Source organism: Hypanus sabinus, chromosome 2, assembly GCF_030144855.1.
Source record: "Hypanus sabinus isolate sHypSab1 chromosome 2, sHypSab1.hap1, whole genome shotgun sequence".
NCBI classification, from domain to species: Eukaryota; Metazoa; Chordata; class Chondrichthyes; order Myliobatiformes; family Dasyatidae; genus Hypanus; species Hypanus sabinus.
This window is the reverse complement of record NC_082707.1, coordinates 86,366,323-86,384,556: the sequence shown is the minus strand read 5'-3', so window position 1 is coordinate 86,384,556 and position 18,234 is coordinate 86,366,323. Positions and strand designations below refer to the sequence as shown.

The window sequence follows — 18,234 nt, the reverse complement described above, 5'->3', positions numbered from 1 at the left end:
TACAAAGAGACGTGTGAAACTGAAAGATTAGGAAAACTTTAAAAAGCGACAAAGAACCACTAACCACTAAAATATAAAAACAGTAAAGTTTTATAATTGTATTAAGCGGAAGAGGGTGGCTAAAGTGAACATAGGTCCCTTGGAGAACGAGAAGGGGGAATTGATATTGGGTAATGGGGAAATGGCAGACGCTTTGAATGGCTATTATGTGTCGGCCTTCATGGTGGAGGACTCGTCTTAACATGCTAAGGAGAGATGTTATGGATGTGATGGGAGGTGAGGGCTTCAATACAATAGCTATTACTAAAGCGGTAGTGCTGAGCAAACTTGTGGGCCTGAAGGTAGATAAATCCCCTGGTCCTGAGAGAATACATCCCAGGGTACTGAAAGAAATGGCATAAGTTATTGTAGAAGCTTTGGTGACAACTTACCTAAATCCTCTGGACTCTAGGCGAGTCCTGGCGGATTGGAAGATGGCAAATTTCAAGCCACTGTTCAAAAAAGGATGTAGGCAAAAGGGATGTAACTATAGGCTAATTAGTTTAACATTTGTAGTTGGGAAAATGCTTGAAGCTATCATTAAAGAAGAAATGGCAAGGCATCTGGGAAGAAATGGCAAGGCATCTGGAAAGAAATGGATCCATCAGGCAGGTGCAGCATGGATTCAGCAAAGGCAGGTCCTGTTTGACCAACTTACTGGAGTTCTTTGAGGATATAACAAGTGCAGTGGATAGAAGGGAACAGATGAACATTATTTACTTGAATTTCCAGAAGGTGTTTGATAAGGTGCCACATAAAAGACTTATCCATAAGATAAGGATGCATAGAGTTGGAGGTGATGTATCAGCATGGATAGAGGATTGGTTAACTAATAGAAAGCAGAGAGTTGGAATACATGCGTGTTATTCTGGTTGGCAATCGGTGAGCGGTGTGGCTCGGGTCAGTGCTGGGCCCACAACTGTTCATGATATACATTAACGATCTGGACAAGGGGACAGAGTGTAATGCATCTAAATTTGCTGCTGATACTAAATTGTGCAGAAGCTATGGAGAGTCTGCAGAGAGATATAGAGAGGTTAAGTGAGTGGGCAGGGGTCTGGCAGATGGAGTACAATGTTGGTAAATGTGAGGTTATTCACTTTGGAAGGAAAAATGAAAGCAGCTTATTTAAATGGTTAAAAATTGCAGCATGCTGCTGTGCAGAAGAACTTGGGAGTGCTTGTGCATGAATCACAAAAGGTTGGTTTGCAGGTTATCAAGAAGACAAATGGAATTTTGGCCTTCATTGCTAGAGGAATTGAAGAGCAGGGAGGTTTAGCTGCAACTATACAGGTTACCGGTGAGGCCATACTTGGAGTACTGCGTGCAGTTCTGATCTCCTTACTTGAGGAAAGATATACTGGTTTCTGGAGGCGGTGCAGAGGAGGTTCACCAGGTTGATTCCTGAGATGAGGGGATTAGACAATGAGGAGTCACCTGGAACTATACTCGCTGGAATTCAGAACAATGAGAGGAGATTTTATAGAAATATAGAAGATTATGAAAGGGATAGATAAGTTGTTTCCACTGGTAGGTGAGACTAGAACTAGGGAACGTAGCCTCAAGATTCACGGGAGTAGTTTGAGAATGGAGCTGAGGAAGAGCTGCTTTTCCCAGAGAGTGGTGAATCTGCGGAACTCTCTGCCCAATGAACCAGTGGAGGCTACCTCAGTAAAAATATTTAAGACAAGGTTGGATAGATTTTTGCATAGTAGGGGGATTAAGGGTTATGGGGAAAAGGGAGGTAGGTGGAGATGAGTCCATGGCCAGATCAGCCATGATTTCATTGAAAAGCGGAGCAGGCTGGACAGGCCAGATGGCCGACTCCTGTTCCTACTTCTTATGTTCTTAATGGGTTGTAATTCCCCGATTATTCTTTTTGCTAATTGAAAAAAACTTATAAATTTTCTTAACTTTTTTCTGTTTCTTTCCGACTTTGCAACTCTAACCACTTGCTTTGTAACTTTTCATTGTTTGTTCGTCATTCAGAATCTGGGTTTTGCTTTTTGCGCTGTCCGTATGATTGTAACTGTAGTGGTGCAGTGGAAAGTGTTATTTATTTAATACATTCCATGCTTCATTACAGTTTTTTCCATTTTATTTTGGACAGTTACTGTCTCAGTGTAAGGAGCACAGCCGGACTCAAAAGTAGCCATTTCTCATTTTACTTTTCAATCACAACATTGAAATCAGTCTGTTAATTTTATTAGGTCTAGCTCATAACTTTATATTAAATATTCAATGGACTTCTCCCCTGTTGTTTCCGGGATATGTTGTTGAAAATTTTCCTATCTACACTTAGGAAATATACCTGTCAGACATGATCTAGTTTGCTTTTCCTTCTTTGTATGGAAGTTAATATTCTTCACTTAAATGTGGTCCATAATTATCCAATTTTCTACATTCTACTACTTCACTGCTGCCACAGGATATCCACTCACAATCACCACTGGACTTCAATCCCTTTCTGCTTCTACTTTCTATTTATCTCTTGCTATATTTTCTGTAATCAATGACACACTTCAGTTAGGCTCGTGAGGCACAACCTATATGACTGATGCTGACTATCCCTAATCTGCCTATGCTTTTCCAAATGCTTATAATCCTGTCCCTAAGAATCCTCTCCAACAGTTTGCCCACTCCTGACATAAGATTCACAGCTCTATAATTCCGTGGGTTACTCTGATTACCTTTCTTGAACTGAAGAGTTACATTTGCCTCCCTCCAATCCTCTGGCGCTACTGTGATCAGTGGAGATGCAAATATCATTGCCAAAGGTGCAACAATCTCCGCTCACTTCCCATAGTAATTTGGAGTATATACCGTTCAATTAGGATTTATCTATCCTAGTGTTTTTTAAAAAGTTCCAGCACATACACTTTCTTAACGTTGACATATTCTAGTACTTCAGCCTGATTTATTCTGTCCTCGCATTAGTCGAGGACCCCCTTTCTGTTGAATACTGAAGCAAAGTATTTACTAAGGACCTTTCCTACCTCCTCTGACTCCAGGCATATTTTATCCTTGATCATTCTTACTCTCACTCTGGTCATCATCCTGTTCTTGATGTACAGGTAGAAAGTCTTGGGGTTTTCCTTAATCCTACCGGCCAAGGCCTTCGCATGTACATTTCTAACTCTTCTAAGTCCATCCTAAAGCTTCTTCCTGGCTGTCTGATTCTTGCTTCCTAAACCTTACGTATGCTTCATTAATCTTTGTGACTAAACATTCCAGATCTTTTGTCAACTATGGTCCCTTCACCCTACTATCCTTTCTCTGCCTTAATGAGAAAAACCTATCCAGAGCCCCAGGCAAGTGTTCCCTAATGAACCAACACAATTCCATTGTGCAGTTTCCCATACATCTGTTCCCAATTTCCTGCCTGATAGCATCACAATTCCCCCTCCCCCAGGTAAATACTTCCCCATACCATCTGCTCCTATGTAAATCCTCCTAAGGTTATGGTTAAGATCTGAGAGTTGTGATCACCATCTCTGAAATGCTCTCCCACTGAGAGGTCTGACACCTGACCTGGTTCATTGCCTCTTCTCTAGTTGCCCTGTCTACATATTGTGTCAGGAATCCTTCCTGGACACACCTATCAAATCTCACCACATCTAAACCTTTGCACAGAGAAGTTTCCATCAATGTCAGGGAAGTTGAAGTCACCCATGACAAAACCCTGTCATTTTTGCACCTTTCAAAATCTGCCTCCTGATCTGCTCTTCAGTGTCTCAGTTGCTATTGGGGGCTCTAGAGAATACTCCTAAAAGAGTGACTGCACCCTTCCTGTTTCTGACTTCCACCCACACTGATACAGTAGACAATTGTTCCACAATGTCCTCTTTTTCTGCAGCTGTGATACTACCCCTAATTAGCAATGCCACTTCCCCACCTCTCAACTCTCTCCCTGTCCCTTTTGAAGCACATAAAATACCAGAATATCCAGTTGTCATTCCAGCTCTTGTAACAACTAAGTGTCTATAATAGCCACAATGTCACAGCTTCATGTACCAATTCATGCTCTGTTCATCACCTTTGTTCCTAATACTACTTGCATTAAAACAGAAACATTTCAACCCATTCAACTGATTGCCGTTATGCCCTGTCCACTGCCTAACTTCTTTCACAGTCTTTCTGAATGCTGCATCTACTTTGACACAAATTGCCCCAACCTCTGATCTATTACTCTGGGTCCCATCCCTTGCCAAACTAATTTAAGCTCTCCCCAACAGCTCCAGCAAGCCTGCCCGCAAGGACATCTTCACCTTCAAGTTCAGGTGTAACCTGTCTTTTTTGTACAGGCTATACCTTCTCCAGAAGGGATTCCAATAATCCACAAATCAGAAACACTGCCCTCATACCAGTTCTTCAGCCACACACTCAATTGCCAAATTATCTTATTCTTACCCTAAGTGACACAAGGCACAGGCAGCAAACCATTACCAGAGATTGTTAGCCTTCAAGTCCTCTTTTTCAGTTTCCTTCCTAGCTCCTCATATTTTCTTTTCAGAACCTCAATCCCTTTCCTAGTTAACACGAGGAAATCTGCAGATATTGAAATTCAAGCAAAGCACACAAAATGCTGGTCAGGACAAAGGGTCTCGGCCCGAAATGTCAACAGTGCTTCTCCTTATAGATGCTACCTGGCCTGCTGTGTTCCACCAGCATTTTGTGTGTGTTGCTTCCTTTTCCTAGTTATATAGTTAGTGCCAATATGTACCATGATTTCTGGCTGCTCACCCTCCACCTTAAGAATGCTGAGGACCTGATCTGAGACATCCCTGACACTGGCACCTGGGATGCAACATACCATCCAGGTGTCCCTTTCATGTCTATAAAATCTCTTATCTGTTCCCCAAGCTATTGATTCCCCCACACCAACCACTCTCCTCTCTCTCCCTTCCCTTCTGAGCCACAGGGCCAGACTCAGTGCCAGAGACCTGGCTGCTGTGGCTTTCCTCGGGTCGATCACCAGCCCCAACAGCATCCAAAGAGGTATGTCTGATATTGAGGGGAATATTCATAGGGGTATGTTCTATGAGGCTGTGGTGGCCAGTTCTATCATGTTTGCTGTTGTCTGCTGGGGCAGCAGGCTGAGGGTAGCAGACACCAACAGAATCAACAAACTCATTTGTAAGGCCAGTGATGTTGTGGGGTTGGAAATGGACTCTGACGGTGGTGTCTGAAAAGAGGATGCTGTCCAAGTTGCATGCCGTCTTGGACAATGACTCCCATCCACTCCATAATGTACTGGTTAGGCACAGGAGTACATTCAGCCAGAGACTCATTCCACTGAGATGCATAGGAAGTCATTCCTGCCTGTGGCCATCAAACTTTACAACTCCTCCCTCGGAATGTCAGACACCCTGAGCCAATAGGCTGGGCCTGGACTTATTTCCGCTGGGCATGATTAACTTATTATTATTTAATTATTTATGGTTTTATGTTGCTATATTTCTTCACTATTCTTGGTTGGTGCGGCTGTAACAAAACCCAGTTTCCCTCGGGATCAATGAAGTATGTCTGTCTGTCTGTATTCTGCACTACCTTCCTGTTCCATTTCCTTCCCTGCAGTCACCCAGCAACCTGCCTCCTGCAACCTAGATTACCTCTCTATCTATCACCTTGTCATTCACTCAAATGAGCCAAAGGTTCAAAGTTCAAAGTAAATTTATTATCAAAGTATGTATACATTACCTTATACAGGTTGAGCATCCCTTATCTGAAAATCCAAATTCTGAAATTCTTTTGAGCACTGACACGACGGCACAAATGGAGGTTCCGTAAGGCATTGGGAAGCTTCTCAGGCAATGCACAGCTCTCTGCACACCACCTACGCTGAGAAGTAACCTCACATACCCTGAGTGGGGCCCTGTTGGCACCCGTTTGTTTTCAGCAGTCATTATAGCCAGACCTTTGTATATTTATCACAGTGATTACCTTGTGTTTTGTGCTTATTCTCTGCTCTGTGCTGTGAGCTATTGACATTTTTGAAAATGTCAAAAAGGCCTGCAGTTACCCCTGTGGGTAACAGTGAAACGAAAGAGGAAGCTTTTATGTTTATCAATAGCACAAAGCCAAGTTGTTGGAAACCCCTGACATCAGTGTAAGTATGAAGCATCTGTCAAAAGAGAATGGTTTTGGAACAACCACCATCTATGACCTGTTAAAGTTCTATCTGAACGTAATGAAAGTTAACAAAAAATGGAAAAACAATGCATAAAGTGTAAAACGGTCTTAATCATATATTGAAAAAGTGGACTTGTCACCACGCAAGTGAACATATGTTACTTAACAGTATGCTGATCAAAAATGAAACAGATTTATCACAATGAACTGAAAATTGAAGATAATGGTGTATATTCAGCAACTTGGTTGCAGAAATTTAAGAAAAGGCACAGTATTTTTTAAGATATGTGGTGATCAAGGGTTCATGAAGCAGCAGAGAAATTCATTGATGAGTTTATCAAGATCGTTGCTGATGAAGGCAGCGAGGTTGATCAAGGTAGTAATAGCACCTTTCTGATGTTTCAAGGTACACATTATTGTTTCATGCACAAAATTATTAAAAATATTACATAAAATGACCTTCAGTGTATATGTAATGTAAATAGATTTTGTGTTTACACTTGGGTCCCTTCCCCAAGATAACTTATTACATAAATGAAAAAATTCCAAAATCCAAAACTCTTCTGGCTTCAGTTACTTCAGATAATGTGTGCTCAACCTGTACCAGCCTGAGTTTCATTCTCACGCAGGCATACACAATAGGACAAATAAATAGGATTAATGAAAAGCTACACACAAAGACTGACAAACAACCAATGTGCTAAAGAAGACAAACTGTGCAAATATCAAAACAAAATTATAATAAATAAGTAAATAATATTGGGGACATGAGTTGTGCAGTCCTTGAAAGTGAGTCCATAAGTTGTGGAATCAGAGGTGAGTGAAGATATCCATGCTGGTTTAGGAATCTGATGGTTGAAGGGTAATAACTATTCTTGAACTTGGTGGTGTGGGAATTAGAAGCAGATTTAATATCGCTGGCATATGTAATGAAATTTGTTGTTTTGCGGCAGCAGTACATTGCATTACACAATAAAGAAACAATAAATTAGAATAAAAATATTTTTAAAGAAGTAGTGCAAAATAGAAAGCAAAAAAAAGTGAGATAGTGTACATGGGTTTATCATCCATTCAGAAATCTGATGGCGGAGGGGACAAAACTTTCCTTAAAATGTTGATTGTGTGTTTTCAGGCTCCTGTACCTCTTCCTTGATGGTAGCAATGAGAAGAGGGCAGGTCCTGGGTGATGGGGGGCCTTAACGATGGGTGCTGTCTTTTAGAGGCATTGCTTTTTGAAGATGTCCTTGATGCTTGTGGATTTAGTGTCCATGATGGAACTGACTGAGTTTGTAGCTTTCTGTAGCAGGACCTAAGACTCTTGCATCTCCTTGCCAATGACAGCAGAGTAAAGAGAGCATGACCTGGATGGCAGGAGTCCTTGATGACAGATGCTCCTTTCTTGTGACGGTGCTCCTTGTTGACATGCTTAATGGTAGTGAGGGCTTTGCCTGTGATGGACTGGGTTGTATACCCCATTTCTGTAGGCTTTTCCATTCCTGGGCATTGCTATTTCCAAAGCAGGCCTTGATGTAACCAGTCAGGATGCTCTCCACTGTGTGCCTATAGAAGTCTGTCAAAGTTTGATATGTTTAATCTGCATAAACTTCTAAGAAAATAGAGACGCTGTAGTACCTTCTTTGTAATTGCACATGTGCTGATCCCAGGACACTTCCCTTGAAATGATAACATCAGGGACTTTAAAGTTACTAACCCTCTCCACCTTCGATCCCCTAATGAGGACTGGCTCATGGACCTCTAGTTTCTTCTTCCTTTGGTCAATAATCAGCTGTTAGGTTTTGTTGGTGTTGAGTGAGAGGTGGTTGTTTTGGCTCTATTCAACCAGATTTTCAGTCTTCCTCCTATATGCTGATTCGTCACCACCTTTGATTCGACCAGCAACAGGATGGCTTCGGAGCTGTGCTCAGCCTCACATTTATAGCTATAAAGTCAGCAGAGCAGAGGGCTAAGCACACAGTCTTGTGGTGTACCTGTGCTGATGATGAATGTGAAGGAGGTATTTTCCCAAACCATACTGACTGGGGTCTGCAAGTGAGGAAATCAATGATCCAGTTGTACAGGGATTTATCAAGGCCTAGGTCTTAGAGCTTAGTGATTAGTTTCAAGGGGATGATAGTGTTAAATGCTGAGCTGTAGTCAATGAAGTGCAGCCTGAGGCATGCAGTTTCACTGTCCAGATGTTCCAGAGCTGAGTGAAGAGCCAATGAAATAACAACTCCTGTGGACCTGTTGTTATGGTAGGCAAATTAAAGTGGATTGAGTCACTCCTCAGGCAGGAGTTGATACGCTTCCTGACCAAAGCACTTCATCACAGTGGATTTAAGTGCACTGAACAATAGTCATTAAGTGTATAAGATGATGAGAGGCATTGATTGTATGGATATTCAGAGGCCTTTTCCCAAAGCTAAAATGGTTGCTACAAGATTACACAGGTTTAAGGTGCTGGGGAGTAGGTACAGAGGAGATGTCGGGTGTAAGTTTTTATGCAGAGAGTGGTGAGTGTGTGGAATGGGCTGCCGGCAACAGTGGAGGAGGCGGGTACGATAGGGTCTTTTAAGAGACTTTTGGATAGGTACATGGAGCCTAGAAAAATAGAGGGCTATGGGTAAGCCTAGTAATTTTTAAGGTAGGGACATGTTCGGCACAACTTTGTGGGCCGAAGGTCCTGTATTGTGCTGTAGATTTTCTATGTTTCTAAGACAATTTACCATGTTCTCCCTGGGCACCAGTATCATTGAAACTTCTTTGAAGTAAGTGGGTACCTCAGACTTCTGAAACGACAGGTTAAAAAAGTCAGCCAGTTAATTAAAACAGATCTTCAGTACTCAGCCAGGTTACCCATCTGAGCTAGTTATTTCTGTGGGTTCACCCTTAAGAAGGATACTCTCACGTGGGCCTGGGGGACTAAAATCATGGAAGCCGTGGTAGTTCGTGAAGATGCCTGCATGTTCTGTTGATCAAAGCAACTGTAAAAGGCATTGAGCTCGTTTAGGAGCAAAACCTTGTTGTCATAAATGTTACTTGATTTTGCTTTGTAGGAGGTGATGTTGCTTCAAGCCCTGCCACAGCTGGTTAGCATCCTTCAAGATTCAAGTTTGGTCTGGAATTGCCACTTCACATGTGAGATGGCTATTCTAAGATCATTTACTTTCAAAGTAAATTTACTTTGAACTCGGAAGGTCACCCAATTCTAGCTGCGGTTCCTTGACATGGTTCTCATGGATGTAGCAATGAGAAAGACTGGATGTGTTCCAGATCTCCCACATCTTGCATGGGGAGCATATCACAGACCTGGAATCTGTTCTCACCACTCTCGCTAGCCACTACTAAAGAAAGAAAGAGAAACCTGACAGAAACCACACCCTAGCCTAAGCAAAGCCTCAGTTCCCCCCTCTAACTCTGTCCTGCTCCTACAGTGGCTTAAACTTGTTTTTTCAGCCCTTTCCAAATGTCTAATGCCCAGACAATCTTAAGCTCTACTGAAGGTCCTTAGAGGACCCTCTTGCCTGTTAAATCTGGCACTACGTTCCACCAGTAACTATTACTGCAATCTCAGGCTCCTCTTACACAACTTCATTTTATCCCCAATTCCACATATTATCGTAGAGTGACCAAGTGCTGAAACGGACAAGTGTGCACTGATCATCGAGCACACATTGACACTGACCCCATTTTGTTCTCCTAACAATGCCAGAAACCTTTACCAAATTCCACCACTCATGTGACCACACACACTAGGGACAGTTCACAGTGGTCAATTAACTTACTAACTCATATGTTTCTGGGATATTCGAGGAAACCAGAGCACCTGGTGTGAAATCCATGTGGTCACAGCAAGAATATGCAGTCATAACCCAGACAGCACTGAAAGTCACTGCAGCTGGGAGACATAGATCTATTTGCTGCACCATTCTTTAAGATAATTTGTATGAGACTCATAAGTAATCTGTGTGATTGAGTTCTTTAAGTTAATTATATGGACTGGCAGCTTCCAGCTGGCCCTGATTTCCCTCAGACTACCATCAATGAAGCAACATAACATATAAGATTTGTCCCTTGACCCTGTTATGATAGTATTATGAGCCCCCTTATTCTATCCAGCTTAGGTTCAGTATCTACAAAGATATGTACTCACTAGTACACACCAACCTCATTTTAATCTGCACTGTCATAAGTGACCAACTCTGAAGCAAGGTCTCCTATTCCGTGTTATGTGTCAGAATATGTCAGACTCACATACGACACATTGTCAGTGAGCTGGACAGCTTCCAGACAAAGCTGTTAACTGCAGACTTACTCCACTGCGGCAGTCTCACTGCTTATAAATTCCCATGTTCTACCACTCAGATACACTGTCTGCATTTGCTAATAGGTTAAGTTATAATATTTATATTTTTAAAATCAAGTCTGATAAAAGTATGTTTTAAAATTAAACTAATATAGGTTAAATATTGAAACAGGCAATATTTTAAAATATAATTCCAAATTGCCTTATTGAACCACTAGGTTTCGTACAACCCCTTCCAGGTGGTGCTGCTGTGTTCTCCGATTCTTGGTTATTCCGTTATTGTCAGTATAACATTTTTCTTTGAACGATTATCTTTGCACTTTTCTGTTATTTTCTGACCATTACATTATTTGTTGATATTACTGTTATGTACACTGTTTACTTTATGAGCTGCATGCGAGCGAGGAATTTCATTGCACCCTGCTGTGTATGACAGTAAATTAAACTGAATCTTAAACCAATGCATTCTGATGACAAATTCAGAGATCTCGTTTTATCAATAAACCCAGTTCCCCTTCTGAAAAATACTGCATCAGATAGTGTTTATTGACACTCTCAGTGTGTCGGCAGAAACTGTTTGCTTCAAGCCATTTATTCTGTTTGTGGAGTTCCCATTTTCATCGTTTGTGCTGGTCAATTTCCTGGCACATCAGTCACCCTTTCTTCATGTGAATTTCCACAAGCTAACTGCACCTTTTCCACTGGCGAATATCACTGCATATTTCTGCTTATTTGCCTCCACTAAATCTCCTCTAATCTGTACTTTGAGCTGTTTAATATCCCTACAGGGACTGCTCTCCTTTCTCCTGCTGTATTTCACTGCACTGAATATGGAGTCATATCCATGTCATGGTTCTGCTGGTAGATTCCCCTACACTGACTGTAACTCGGTGTGAACATATTTATGTGCATGTTTATCCTCTTCCGACTGCTGAATATCTCTGCTGTGAGTATTGCCCCTTCTGGTTCACTTCCCTGCAAGTCAATCCCTCCTGGTTCTGACAAATTTCCTTACATCGACTGTCTCTGTTGCTGCTGGGATTTCCCAGAGGTGACTGTCACTCTTCCTGCTGCTGAATTTCTCTGCATTGACTGCCTCGTTTCTGCTGGTGCATTTTCCAGCACTGACTTTCCCTCTTTCTGCTCCTGAACTTCCCTACATGTTGGTACCTCTCTTACCAGTAAACTTCATTGCACTGTCTGCTAGTTAATTTCCCTGCATTGACTGTCGCCATTGTACTGTTGAATTTCCTTACACTGACTACTTTTCTATCCTGCGGTAGATCGGTGTTGCCATCAAACCTTTGGAACTGGAGAGCCACGTCTTCGCCCCTGTGATTGAAGATATGATTATAAAGGTAAAGTCAGGATGAACCCAACTACGTTTTCAACATTGGTACAGAAAACAGAGATACACTGAAGTGATTATGTAATACAGGTGGCCCCCGTCTTCCAAATGTTCGCTTTACGACACCTCGCTGTTACGAAAAAAGGCTCCTCCCCCAGAACTGCATTCTAGCCGCCATAGCTTAAATGCTTGCCTCTGAGGATCTGCTTTATGTCAATTTATTTTGTGCATCCGTTAGCAAGATGAGTTCTGAGGTATTGGAAAAGCCTAAAAGAGCTCGTAAGGGTGTTACACTTAGCGTAAAACTAGACATAATTAAGTGTTTTGATCATGGTGAACGAAGTAAGGACATTGTCCATGCGTTGAACTTGCCTGCGTCCACCATTCACACTACAGTATTTATACACAGAGAGAAGGAATCTTGAAAGCTGCCAATGTTGCTGTTGGTTCTGCTTGTAGCAAAGTCTCTTTTAGTTGGCATCCAATAATGGATAAAATGGAAAGTCTGTTGCTTGAGTGGATTAATAGGTGTACAAAGCGTGGTGTTCTGTAAGTTACTTTATACTTAAGGAGAAATCAGTCAGTCTTTAATAACAGAAAGCACTGGACGATGGTGATGAAAGTGTTGCAAAAGTGGAATTTAAAGGTTGTCATGGGTGGTTTGATCAGTTTCTGAGGCAAAGGCAGCTTCATAGCTTAAAGTTAAAGCTTCATAGAGAGTGCTTCCGCTGAGATACTGAAGCTGCTGAAAAGTTCCCAGCAGAACTGAAATAATTACAGAAGGTGGTTATTCGTATAAGCAAGTGTTTAACTGTGATGAAATTGCTGATCACCCTAACCTCCAAAGACTCGGCCTAACACACCATCATCAGTGTGCTCGCTGTCTTCCCAATTCCGGTAAGTGAAACTACAGTGTACATATGTTATTTCTACTTGATATAGGCTGTGTATATTTATGTGTTTTTGGTATGATTTGGCAGCTTCATAGCTTAAAGGTTACTGGAGAAAGTGCTTCCGGTGAGACTGCTTCCGCTATGTAGTGAGATTTTTGCTACGCTGCAGTGCTGCAATAAATGCAGAAAAGTATTTCTAATTTATATAGGCTGTGTATTTATCATATGATTCCTGCTTTTATTATATGTTACTGTTTTAGGTTTTGTGTGTTATTTGGCATGATTTTGTAGTTTATTTTTTGGGCCTGGGAACGTTCACAGATTTTTCCCTTATTAATAAATAGTAATTGCTTATTTCACTTCACGACATTCCGGCTTACGAACCATTTCATAGGAACGCTCTACCTTCGGATAGTGGGGGAAGCCTGTATTATGATTAATGAGCAATACTGATGTCCTGATGAAAGGTCTTGGCCTGAAACGTCAACTGTTTATTCCCATCCAGAGATGCTGTTTGACCTGCTGAGCTCCTCCAGCACATTGTGTGTATTACTCTAGATTTCCAGCATCTGCAGTACCTCCTGTGTCTGTGATTATGATTAATGAGCACTGCAGGTTGTAAATTTCAGTACTTGGATGCTAACTGAGCAGTCTACAGACAATGGCTATGTGAGATACTTTGTCACTAAAACAGTTGTGCTCAACCCTATGAGATGAAACATCGTCAAAAAAGCTATTTTCTCCCGTGTACAGGTGTCTCCCCCTTTTACAAAGGTAGAGCGTTCCTATGAAACCTTTCTTAAGCTGAAATGGCATAATGCAAAGAACCATTAATTTATATGGGAAAAATTTTCATGAAAGCGAAAATCCTCTTTGTAATGCAAAAACAGGTTACTAATGTAGGTCTTTTGTAAAAGCGAAGTGGCATAAAGCGAACATTTTTAAAGCAGTATTGGCTTTGATTTTGATTCTTCTGTTAGTGGGAACTTCAGTCTGTGTAGTTGAGAGCAGGATACAGAATGAAAGGGCTGGCAGAAGCTGCAGCCAACCTTCAGCAAAATAATATCCTTATCTGATACTGATCTGTCTCGTCCTTGTTTCTAGGCCACTGAACAGTTTGTAAGTGACATTCTTCGAGAGTCCTTGGGAATTGCATACCAGAATACTTCTCATAACAGGTACAGTTCTGCCTTATTTCTAATTGATTGAGGGGTAATAGGTTTGACACCCATAGTAGCAAAGGATGTAAGTGAATGAGCAGGACTTGGTGGAGGATAAAGTTTTCAGCTGATGTTAACTGAGTAGGAGGTTGGGGTTGTAGCATGGTAACAGAAGGGTGATGAGATTTCAGAAGCAACAGATATGCAGTTGGTGAATGGTGCTGATGTTTTTATTTTGAGGTATTTGTGTTTATAAATTCAACTCTAAGACTAGAATTTGACATGGTTAGAAACTGCTTCAGCTTTCACTGGTGCTGGGGTAGATGGACTCATGATTTGTGAGTGAAATCTGTAGCTGAAGTTAAAATTATTTGGCTATAAACCTCCCAATATTTAACCCAAGGAAATTATATTCCATCTTCAAATGACTCCTAAAGCCAGCAGTTTAACTACATGGAGATAAGAGGACTGTGAGGGAGATGACAAGAGTTAAAGGTTACAGGCAGTTCCTGTGAACTGTTTGTAACCTGATCTGCTTGCAAGTCAGAAATGAACAAAATTAGTGTGTGGGAGAGGATCACAGCAGCAGTGAGACTGAACAGATACAGAAAGAGCAGCCATCAGTTGGCCTTATTTACACAGTGAGTGAGTAAGTAATTCTGCTCAGCTTGACCCAGCTCCCGGCTCTTGTGGCTCCAGGGAAGCGGATGTGCTGGTAGGGGAAGTTACAGGGACATGTCCTGTACCCACCTGACAGAAAATACCTGCCGCCAACCAGCAAATCTATGCCATCCATCCCACCGGCATTCATTCGTTTGTACGGGATGTCCATAAGTTAGGTATTCCCAGCCTGGAGAGGAAACCGGCCCAAGTTCGCAGCATATAGATCAGGAAGAGGACAGGGGAAAGCATGGAAGTTTGGAAGACTCAATAAGTAATGATGCCAGTGTGCAAAGAGAAAGCTATAGAGGTACAAGGTACTATATCTGTGATTCAGGGTGAACCCATTGGGAATCGTGCCCCTCAGTTGCAACTCAAGTGTAAGAGGAAGATGACACAGTCAGTTGTACCAAAGTTGAAAAGAAGATGAGCTTTCAAAGTAGAAACATATGTTTTCCTTGCCATGGAAAAAAATTATTCTGTTTTGAAGGTTACTTTTGAAATTATTTCCAGCACTCTTCCAGGAGTTCAGTGTAATCTAGTTAGTAACTCTGACCTCAATCTTCATATTTCTTCTTGTTTCTCCGTTAATGCACTGTTGTCCCAAAGGCTGTGTCAGTTTTGAATGCATTTTAAGAACTCAAGCATCCACAACTTCTTGGGTTAAAGAATTCAGAGATTCACATCCTTCTGTGAGCAGAAGTTCCTTCTCATCTCAATCTTTACCCTGGAACTGTCGTCCCTCGTTCTACATTCTTTCACCAGAGAATCTGCATTGAAGTAAGATCAGAAAGGGGTGATGCGTCGGTGTCACTGCCACTTCCCTGGCTGTCCATTGCACAGTAATGCTGAACCAGTGCCCGAGATTTCCAACTGCACATAAATAAACAAGTGCAATTGAGTTCATATAAGTAAGCCACGTGAGATCAGTCACTGTGTACTAGTTGTTCAGTGTGAATTACAAGAGAGTTGGGGCCCAAGAAAGATCAAGGATCGGGCTCTCTTCTCATTACCACCATCAGGGAAGCGGCACAGGAGCCCAAAGACCCGTGCTGAACATCTTAGCTACGTTTCTGAATGGTCTGGGAACCCAGTGTAACTTACTGTATGTTAATTTTATTGTAATTTATAGTATTTGCTTTATATTTTGCTCTAATCTGCTGCCACAGAACTACAAATTTCAAGACATATGTCAGTGATAATAAACTTGATTCTGATTCTGATGTGCTCAAGCATAGTGAAGTCCAGGTTCAGTGAAAAATGTATTAACAGCAGCATCATCATAGACAAGTAGATTCAGTCACACACAGAACATAAACTATACAACTCAGTGAAGCAAAGCAACATATTAGTGCAAAAAACCCACCATCAGAGACAATTCATTGTTAGCAAACCAGCTTTTCAGCCAAGAGGCAAAGAGACCTTGGAGAATTGAGTTGTTTTTTTTACATAATTAATTATTATGATTTGCACTACCTTCTTGGAAGAATGTGAAACTGATTTTAAATAGTGGTCTTCAAGTCAGAATTGTCAGAGTCATTGACAAGGGAATCAACAGCACAAAGTTAGTTGAACAAATTAAATAGATCTACCAAAGAGACAGCACATACGATAAGTTGAGTGGTCTATGAGCTGTCTGGTTTGGAAATAGTGATTCTTCTGTTTCTGTTTTATTCAGGGCACCAAAAGAGCTAAGTTTAACCAACGTGCACCAAGCTATCTGCAACATTTCTGTCTGCGACTTTCTCACCAACAAGTACATGGGCGTCCTGAGAAGTGAGCAGACTTCGCAGCAAGAGCAAGAACGATGAAAAGCCTCAGTCCTCTACCACTCCATTGCTGTTCCTGCTTTAAGACGGACCTGTGACTGTCCCCACGTCAGTGCACTCTGTCCTCCTCCTACCCTGCCGAGAGTGGGAGAGAGTGTCACCGTGCTGCTTCAGAATACACATTTTTCACACTCAACAAAGCTTCTGGGTCAAACAACGTTGGGTGAAACTAGTACTTGTAGAAGATGGGAGGGGGTAGACTCATTGCTTTTGTTGATAAAGACCTTAAAGGGCAATACCACTAGTGACATGTCTTTTGTTGGCCGTACCACTGGTCTGATGAGTGAAAGAAAGTAATAACAGAGCTGCAGTCTGTACTTGTTATGCTGTGCAGGAGGACCTAAAGCTGTCTCTCTGTGTTCGGGGAATGTACCCGGTGAGCCAGATCGCCATGGCTTGTTAGTTTATTACAATAAAAAAAATCACAAAATGGTACTGGCTCTGATTTAAAGTCACATCTTTTATTGAGGAAGTTCTTTGGTGGCTGAGGTACAACGATTTCACCGCAGAACTCTTTCACCTGCCTGCTCTTGAATCTCAAGTGTGGGCCAGATCTTACCTGCAGCACATCAGCATTCATATAACGTATTGAGCTGACTAATGGGAGTTTGGCGCTGCCTTTGATTCTCAGTTCTTGGCCAAGGACACTTGTTGCTGTGACTTAATTAAAGAGCAGCATTGTGCAGTGCAGCCTATTTGGCTCATTTACAAAACAGACTGTCCTGTCTGTGTGCTGGTCTGAATCTGAATGGTTAAAACCATTGCTGGATAAGAATGCTGTTGTTTTGGCATTGCTGGAAAATAATATGTTTATTCTTATCCTCTTTCTGAAACTAGAGATAGTAACTTGAATATTCAGTTGAATAAAAAGACTTGAATCCATTTTAAAATAAACGAGTTTTGGCTATCTGTGCGGCATAGAATAATAATTTTGAGGTAATATGAGACCTGATAAATTGCTTTTTTTCCTCCCCAAGTGCTGCTCTATAATATTGTTTTAAGTTTACATGTATAATTCTGATTATCGTCCCAAGCTTGAGATATGCATTCCTCTGAGGTAAAGTAGAAACCTCGGGAGGGAAGATAAAATTCTTGTCAGCTTATGGAAAAGACCCAAAACAGTCCTCGTCAGCAGACCTGTTTAATTGTGACTATTTACCTTCCAGTGAACCGTTTCCACCAGTTGTTGTGTCAGTAATAGAGGACTAAGATCACCGTTAAAAGAACGTTTGGGGCAGAAATTTGCAATCCTTTGTAGAAGTTACAATAAGCAATAATTGGATTAAATGGAGAAGTAGACTCAAGTGGCCAAATGGCCCGTGCCTGATTCCAATTTCTATTTTCTTACGTTAGTACAGGCTGTCCCCAGGTAATGAATGGGGTCCATTTTTGTAGATATCCATAACTCAGATTTGTCTGTAGGTTAAAAAAATGTATGAAAACCATTCAATATGGGAACCTTATCTCCACATAATTGTAATGAATGACTTGAAAACCATTGATGATAATGAACAATTACTAAAAGCAGAGGGGGAGAGGAAACTAGTTCTGCTATTTGTAAGAACAAACCTTTTCAGTCCCAGATCCCTTTACAACATTGTGCATTCTGGATGTTGTAATACTATAGGAAATATGTAATCTACTCATAGGACTTACTGAGTGGCTGCACTGGACTATTTGTGTCTGTGAAGTCCCAGAACCTTGTAATTTTAGACAATTCCATCAATTGAGCAATGGCTGATATTGAATTATAATCAATGACGGGTGAAATAGCTGAACACCATTTTACTCTGTCTGTGTCTGAGACCAGAGATTGGGTCACCTACTAACCACATTCTGCAGGATATTCCCTAGTTCATTATTTACT

At 41.4% G+C, this 18,234-nt stretch overlaps 1 protein-coding gene across 8 annotated transcripts in view; it reads left to right on the top strand.

Annotated features, from left to right (window-relative positions):
- The window catches only part of yeats2 (YEATS domain containing 2), a 156,140-nt gene extending 139,341 nt beyond the window's left edge, over positions 1 to 16,799 (top strand). For all 8 annotated transcript variants that reach the window (XM_059949731.1, XM_059949724.1, XM_059949693.1 and 5 more), the window contains 3 exons: positions 11,761 to 11,835; positions 13,823 to 13,896; positions 16,217 to 16,799. In XM_059949731.1, the coding sequence (XP_059805714.1) occupies positions 11,761 to 11,835; positions 13,823 to 13,896; positions 16,217 to 16,349 (282 nt within the window). In that variant the 3' untranslated portion in view covers positions 16,350 to 16,799. The remainder of the gene's footprint in view (positions 1 to 11,760; positions 11,836 to 13,822; positions 13,897 to 16,216) is intronic.
- The last annotated feature ends 1,435 nt before the right edge of the window (positions 16,800 to 18,234 follow it).